This window comes from Gastrolobium bilobum, unplaced genomic scaffold, assembly GCF_033153095.1.
Source record: "Gastrolobium bilobum isolate Gb01-03AN ecotype WA unplaced genomic scaffold, APGP_CSIRO_Gbil_v1 utg9015, whole genome shotgun sequence".
NCBI lineage: Eukaryota > Viridiplantae > Streptophyta > Magnoliopsida > Fabales > Fabaceae > Gastrolobium > Gastrolobium bilobum.
In genome coordinates, this window is record NW_026897666.1 from 78,302 (window position 1) to 86,126 (window position 7,825).

The 7,825-nt window shown below is 31.8% G+C and overlaps 1 protein-coding gene across 1 annotated transcript; it reads left to right on the forward strand.

Annotated features, from left to right (window-relative positions):
• Positions 1–2,455: 2,455 nt before the first annotated feature.
• LOC133309136 (zinc finger BED domain-containing protein RICESLEEPER 2-like) lies at positions 2,456–7,426 on the forward strand. Its single transcript, XM_061509875.1, has 6 exons — positions 2,456–2,563; positions 5,196–5,672; positions 5,786–6,835; positions 6,914–6,953; positions 7,109–7,240; positions 7,344–7,426. The coding sequence occupies exons 1-6, from the start codon at positions 2,456–2,458 to the stop codon at positions 7,424–7,426; spliced, it is 1,890 nt and encodes a 629-aa protein (XP_061365859.1).
• Positions 7,427–7,825: the final 399 nt, after the last annotated feature.

Here is a 7,825-nt window from a genome sequence, read left to right on the forward strand (position 1 = left end):
TTACAGCCACTTTAGATAAGGTTATCTATAGTTATCCCAAAAACTACGTCATTTTGATTAATGGAGGGTGTTTCTGTAATTTTAGGTGAATTAATGAAGGGTGTTTCCATAATTTTGTTTATTTTTTTATCATATACATTTTACTAAAACACCCTTCATTAATCAAAACGACGTAGTTTTTGGGGTAGCTGTAGATAGCCTTATCTAAAGTGGCTGTAGAAATATTTTTTTCCATATATATATATATATATATATATATATATATAGTCCTTTGACACCAAATTCTAACCGTTGTTTTGTTGGATATGGCTCATCCTTCGCAGTCAGATGATAACCCTTATTGTTGGCAGGGTCAGCAAAAAGTCAACTGGGCCTCTGATTTATTGTAATTATTTTTTTTCTTAGTAGTTTTGACTTGAGCCCATGAATAGCTGTTGTTAAGGTTTTCTAATCCTATTTATATTCTCCTTGTAAATCGAGTGACTTGTAACGAGTGATGGTAAGGTGAATATAGTACAGACAAACTGGACGTAGTCTATGAACTAGGGTAAATCACCCTATCAATCTCTCTTCTTCTGCTTTTCCTTTTTTGTATTTTGTCAATTCTGTGTGATTGTCGATTTCCAACCGTTTCCGCCAATCAACGATTATCATTCTTGGGAATTAATAAGTTTGATTGACGAAAATTATAACCGTTTATTGGCGAAAATCAACCATTGAAATTTGGTGTCAAATTTCAAATTTCGACACCGGTATAAAAGAATTATGTCCCTTATATATATATCTAATAGGAAATGTGCAATTGTTTATTGTTACTCGTCTTTAATTATTTTTTCTAACTTTCCCAAAATGTCTTTACTAAGTTATTGAGGTAAAGAAATGCTTTATTAAATAATTGTGTTCATTTACTAAATAAATAACAGAATATGTAGATTTGAAAAATATGTATTTTTAATTAATAAAACCTCGTCTAGAATATGTAGGTTTGAAACGGTATAAAATAGCGGACTTTTTTTATATAGAAATATATAATGACGTTGAGTTAAAACAAAAAGTGAGATATAGTTTTTTTTTTTTTTTTTATCAAAATTCTTGAAAATTAAGTAATTGTAGAATAATAGATTTTTTAAGACCAGGAAATTTTACCTATTTTGGATGACGACTATTTCATAAATTAAATACCTTTTCATTAAATGAGAAATGCGTTATGCCACCAGAAGTCCAGAAAATCAAAGCCGATTAGGCGTCAAGTCATACTACAATCAATCTAGAATAAGGAGTAGACTTGAAATTATGTATTAGGCTAAAATAATTTTTTTTTGTTTTTTATTCTTTCTTAACAAAATGCAACAGATGAATTTAAGTATTCTAAAAAAATTTCGAATCTAAATTTCTGAGTTTTATGACTTGAAAGTTTAGAAAAATTTTAAATTATTTTCAGTAGATATATTGAAACCTTAAATTACTTTGAAATTTTTGAAAATAAATTTTTAGTGATCTATTGACACAAAAATTATTTGAAATCGTTTCCTATAACGAACAAATTTTGTAAGAATGTATTGTTACAAAATATAGGATTCATATTATGAAAGTTTCAATCTTTATTTAAATAGATCTTGTTTCTCATATGTTGAGGGGTTTTAGGAACTGTCTTCTCATATCTGATACCATATTTAGAACAATAATTATCAAATTATTTTGAGGTGTACTCTCCACCATTATAAATACCTGCATTTAACTTCATTGTTTCTCTTTCTACCATGGCATAGAAATGCTGGAAATACTATAACATCATCAATAAAAGCAAAAAAAAAAAATATTACCTGTTGACACCCCAATTTTGTCCTTTATTCAAAGATATGAAATAAGAATAAAATAAGAAAACTACAAATGACAATAAACAACCTTAAAAGAAAGAGAAAAAAATTTTGAGGTATAGAAAGAGATGTTACTTTGGCCAAACTGCTTTGTTTGTTGAATGTACGAGAGACAAAACAAAACCCATAAATTTTTGCAAATATGAACAAAACTAAGCTAGAAATAGGCAAGGCAAGGATGACAAAATCGGATTTGTAATATTATAAGCACGGCACCAAAGAGATGAAACAAAAAAATAAGAAGAAACAAAGCATCACATCACAATGCTATCAGGAAAGGAAGCACCAAAAACATTAACTGTCACTCTCAAGACAAGTTTTGACACGCTTCGACACAGTGTCCAACACGTGATCAATATTTCCAACACTTCATTATTTTAACACGCGAATTTGACTGTGTCCGATACGGTGAAATGAAATTTTTGTAAAAAAATTAATTTTTAAAAATTAAAAAAATTAATACAATTATAATTTGAAAAAAGTTAATAAAAACTTTAAAATAAACTTCACTAGACCCTAAACCATGCCCTTCGCGCTGCTATCTCTTTCTTCTTCCTTCACGTCTGTTGCTCTGGGTCATGGCTGCCATCCTCCGCTTCTATCTCTTTCTTCTTCCTTTGCGCTCCTCTGCTCTGGCGTCTGTTGTCTGGGTCGTCGTTGCTGTCTCTTCTCCACAACTGCTAGTAGTAAGTGCTCTGATCTGTCTCTTTGTCTAATCTCTCTCTTTGATATGATCCGGTTTTTTCAGTGTTGAATGATCTAGTGCCTTTATTATTTAAAAGAGTGGAATGATATGGTGCCTCTCCTTGTCTAATCTCTCTCTCTCAATTTATTTGCAAAATGCAAAGTCACCAAATAAAGGAAGAAGCTTTAGATAATTCCATTTTTCAAAAAATTTATTTACAAGCGAAATTTTAACTTATTGTTTTAACATATTTCTAATTATTGTACATGATATGTTTATTTATTATGTGAAAGGATATTGTAACAATCAAGTTGTGTTACTACTAATCAATCTCACTGCTAGATCGATTATGTTGATCCAACGGTTATATTTATTTCTATCTTTGTATGGTTATGATTCACCATATTTAAAGTGAAAGCATTAAATATGAGAAATCATAACCATACAAAGGTGGAAATAAGTATAAAATATTAAATTTCAGAAATCATGACCATACAAAGATGGAAATAAATATAACCGTTGGATCAACATAATCGATCTAAATGTGAGATTGATTGGTAATAATATGATAGTAACACAACTTGGTTGTTACAATATCCTTCCTCATTTATTATTTAGGTATTTGAGAATTGTATTAATTAAATTATTAAAATCATGACAAATAATAATAATTATATTTAATTTTTAAAAAAAATATTGATAAGAGTTAATGTTAAATGAGAAAAATGAATATAGCAGTATCATACAACATAAGACCTAGTGTTAAAAAATTACTTTTAAATAATAATATTGCATTAAATATTATTATCAGATACTAAGATAAGCCCTTTTAGTCTTGAATATTCTTTATTTTGCTCACTGTTTGATGTTCAGTATATTAAATTGATGAGTATTATTAGTTTAGTTTTATTTTTTATTAAATTATCAAATGAAATATATATTATATAAGTTAAAAATACTATTTAATATTAAAACGTATCTCAAAGTGTCGAAATTTTTATTTTTTTTTAAATTCAGAGTATTGTAAAGTGTCGTGTCACATGTTGATAGGGATGTGCATGGGTTGAACCGAACCGATTTTTTTGAAAAACCGAACCGAATTGGTTTAAATGGTTCGATTCGGTTCGGAAGTGATTTGGTTCGGTTGGAAACGGTTCGGTTCGGTTCGAAATCGGTTCGGGTCAACCCTGTTTTAAAAAAAAATAGAAAAAAATAAAAAAAAAGTTATAAAAATCAATTTGGTTCAGTTTGAAACGGTTCGGTTCGGTTCAAAATGGTTCAGTTCTTAAACTAGTTCTAAAACCGGTTCGGTTCATGAACTGGTTCTTTGAAAATCGATTCGGTTCATGAGCTAGTTTTTAAAAATTAATTATTTTAAGAGCGGTTCGTTTCAGTTCAATTCACTTTTTTGGTTATTTTGCACACCCCTATATGTTGATGTCGATGCTATATAGCTAATAGTCTATATAAAAAATGGACATGAAAATTTAGAAGGGAAATTTTTGGTTGGGGGGGGGGGAGAGTTCAAGGAGAAAAGAAAAAGAACACCTGTTCAGAGGAAGAGTTGAAGCTAGAAGGAACATAAAGTTGCAGTTGTTTCTTGGTGGGTGGAAATCTCTTTTGTAGAAATTTTGTTGTGGCGGAGCCAGCAAGACATTCTTGCCAGTGTCAAAAAATTCGGTTGGTGTCAAAATAGCTATGGTTATACAGCTACGACCAAAACGTGGCTACTTTTCAAAAAACTTGAAACATGATTTGCTACGTTTCAAGCGTAGCTAAATAAACGTGGCTAAATTAGCTAGTGCCAAGACAACCTTCTAGCACCAACGTGGCTCCGCCATTGAATTTTGAAGATGAGGTATTATCCCTTTGTGGCCCTTACCTAATCTACCAACACTTACACTATTGAAATATGCTTTATGCTCTGTTGTTTTAATGACTTGGATGGTAGATGATTGATAATATATGGATTATGTGATTTCTTTGATATTTATAGACCATGTTAATTTCTCTTATTGCAAGAATCAAATCGAGATATGCAATTTTGTTGTTGTCCAAGACTGAACCTATGACACTGAGAAGAGAAAATTCACCTTTAACAACCAAAAAAAAAAGATTTGCGAAATTTTCTTAATTACAAGAACAAATCAACTAGAGCTGGAAAAAAAGCCCTAAGCCCTAAGCCCAGCCCATTCATCCCTATTAAAGCCCTATTCGTTTTTCAGCCCCTTGTGTGGTAGGGTCATCTTAGCCCTAACCCATAAGATCCATTCATTTATTGGGCTGGGTTAGGGTTGGCCCATGGATCAAAAACATTTTATTCACTTTCTATCCTATCACATAATTTTCTCGGGAAAGCTGTGTTCTCCTTTTCGTGAAACCCTAATTTCATGTAGTTATTAACAAAATCATATACGGTTCCCTTCCCTTTATCTACAAGAACTGACCACATGGATCTTTTAGCAATAACGTGATATACAGACATAGCAGTCCCAATTGCACTTTATGTACCCAAAACTGTCTGTAAAGGCGTAGCACGCCATTCTAATTATGTGCCAGCTTGCTTCATATTATTATTATTATTATTATTGATATCTTTTTTTTTTAATAATTGTATTTCATTTAATGTATAGGAACTGAAAAATTGTATGATGGAGTATGTGAATAAGACTATGAACGTAGATGATGAAGTTGTTTCTGAAACTCCTCATGAAATGTCTGAAAGTGTTGAGACAATTAGGAGAGAAACATCATATGTTTGGAATTCTTTTACAAAAATTGGTATGGAAAAGGATGGTTTTGAAAAAGCTACATGTAATTATTGTGGTCGTGAATACGTAATTGGTAAAAATCCTAAGACCAAAACTAATTATGGAACTTCACATTTGAGTCGTCATATTTCTGGTTGTAAGAGTATGGCAAACTCTGAATCAAAAGACCAACATGAAAAGTCTAGCTTGAGAAAGGTTAATCAAATGACCCATCGAGAATTGCTTGCACAAGCCATAATCAAACATGATCTTGCTTTTAGTTTTGTTGAATATGATTTGATCAGAGTGTGGATTGATTATGTGAATCCTGATATTGTGATGCCCTCTAGGAATACAATTGTGTCTGATATTAAAAAAATATGCATCCAAGAAAAGGACAAACTTAAGCAACTCTTGTCCAGCCTTCCTAATAGAGTATGTCTGACTTCTGACATTTGGACAACATCTAACAGCGAGAGTTACATCTGTTTAACTGTCCATTTGTTGATGAAAAATGGAAATTAATTAGCAAGATTCTTAATTTTTCTCGACTGAAACCTCCACACACTGGGATTGAATTGGAAGCCGCTATATTTGATTGCTTAAAGCAATGGGGAATTAAGAAGAAAGTATTTTCTATTACTTTGGACAATGCTGCTGCAAATGATAACATGCAGCTTATATTGTTAAACCATCTCCGTTTGCAGAATACTTTGTTGTGTGATGGTGAATATTTTCATATACATTGCTCTGCACATATACTTAATTTAATTGTTCAAGAAGGTTTGAAAGTGGCTGCTGAAGCACTTTATAAAATCATAGAAAGTGTTAAGTATGTGAGAGGATCAGATGGGAGGATGATTAAGTTTCAAGATTGTGTGGAACAAGCAGGCATAGACACAAGCATTGGTTTGAGATTAGATGTGTCAACTAGGTGGAATTCTACATATTTGATGTTAGAAAGTGCACTTAAGTATGAAAAGGCATTTGATATTCTCCAAGTGATAGATAGGAATTACAAATATTGTCCGTCATGTGAAGAATGGAGAAGAGGAGATAAAATATGTGAATTCCTAGAACCCTTTTACGAGACTACAAACATGATTTCAGGTTCATCTTATCCAACCTCTAACTTATACTTTGTACAAGTTTGGAAGATTGAGTGCATACTGAACGAAAACTTGTATAATGATGATTATACTTTAAGTGATATGTCACTGAGGATGAAAGAGAAGTTTGACAAATATTGGAAGGAATATAGTACAGTTTTAGCTTTTGGAGCTATTCTTGACCCGCGTTTGAAGCTTGTTTCCTTAGACTTTTGCTACACAAAAATTGATCCATTTACCTCCCAAAATAAGGTTAAAAATATAAGAGAAAAGTTTGAGAAGCTATATGAAGAATATGCGAGCAATCTCAAAGGATCAAGTGCTTCTAATTCTCATTCATCCATCAATTCCAATCTCTTGCACAAGTCAAGTGGTGAAAGCAATAGGCCAAAAAAATCAAAATTATACATAAGTGTAAGTTCTTTCGTGCTAATTTAGTCATTTTTTTTCATTGTTGTTTCATTTATATAATTGATATATCAAATTTTGCAGGAGTTTGAAAGGTTTGAGAATGAAAGTATGTTTGTTGGTGGTAAGAGTGAATTAATCTTTATTTGGATGAACCAAAAGCTAAATATGGTGATGGGGAGGATTTTGACGTGCTTAATTATTGGAAGCACAGTGAGAATAGATTTCCCACACTCTCTATTATGGCCCGAGATGTGCTAAGTATTCCAATTACTACAGTGGCATCAGAATCGGCTTTTAGTATCGATGGGCGTGTTCTTACCAAATATAGAAGTTCCACTCTTCCTGAAAATGTCCAAATGTTGATTTGCACTAGGAATTGGTTGCATGGTTTTCTCGAGAATCCTAATGGTAATGCTTTGCGTTATTATGCTTAATATTTTAATATTGCTTGGTTATGTAGGGATTGATTGTCTAATTTAGTAGTTTTGTTTCAATTGGTTATGAGTTTTAGATGAAAATGATTCTAATACTAGTGATCATGAAACAACAACATCACAAGCCAATGTGCATCAAGAAGTTGAAATAGAAGATTAGAGAGGTATTTCCGTTAGTAGCTAGTTGAAATTTATAGTTTAGATCCATTGATTATGTGTAGTTGAGCTTAATTGACTTAATTGTGATGATATTTAGTATTTACATTGGTTTTGTGCAGAATTGATCCTGCGATGTTGAGGCCACTGCTGCTGCTGTATATTTGGCATCCATTCTTGAGTATATGACAGTGTTGCATAGAAGACTCTTCAGTGACAGTGTTGCAGCACTCTTTGAGAAATGGGTGGCAGATAAAAAGGCTGAATGATACATTGCACCTTAGGCTTCTCTAGTTAGAGAAGGATCTGAATTTTTGGCATTGGTTTGGATTTTATAAATTTAGCTTGGTTGTTATTTATATTCACCAATTCACAAGAATTGATGCCTTTTATTGTAACCTTT

Bases quoted from the DNA above. Each gene is read 5' to 3' on its own strand.
- LOC133309136 (XM_061509875.1), top strand. From the start codon at position 2,456: ATGGCTGCCATCCTCCGCTTCTATCTCTTTCTTCTTCCTTTGCGCTCC. The intron at 2,564-5,195 runs GTAAGTGCTCTG...TTTAATGTATAG, and splicing joins CTTCTCCACAACTGCTAGTA to GAACTGAAAAATTGTATGAT. The intron at 6,954-7,108 runs GTAAGAGTGAAT...CAATTACTACAG, and splicing joins TGAAAGTATGTTTGTTGGTG to TGGCATCAGAATCGGCTTTT.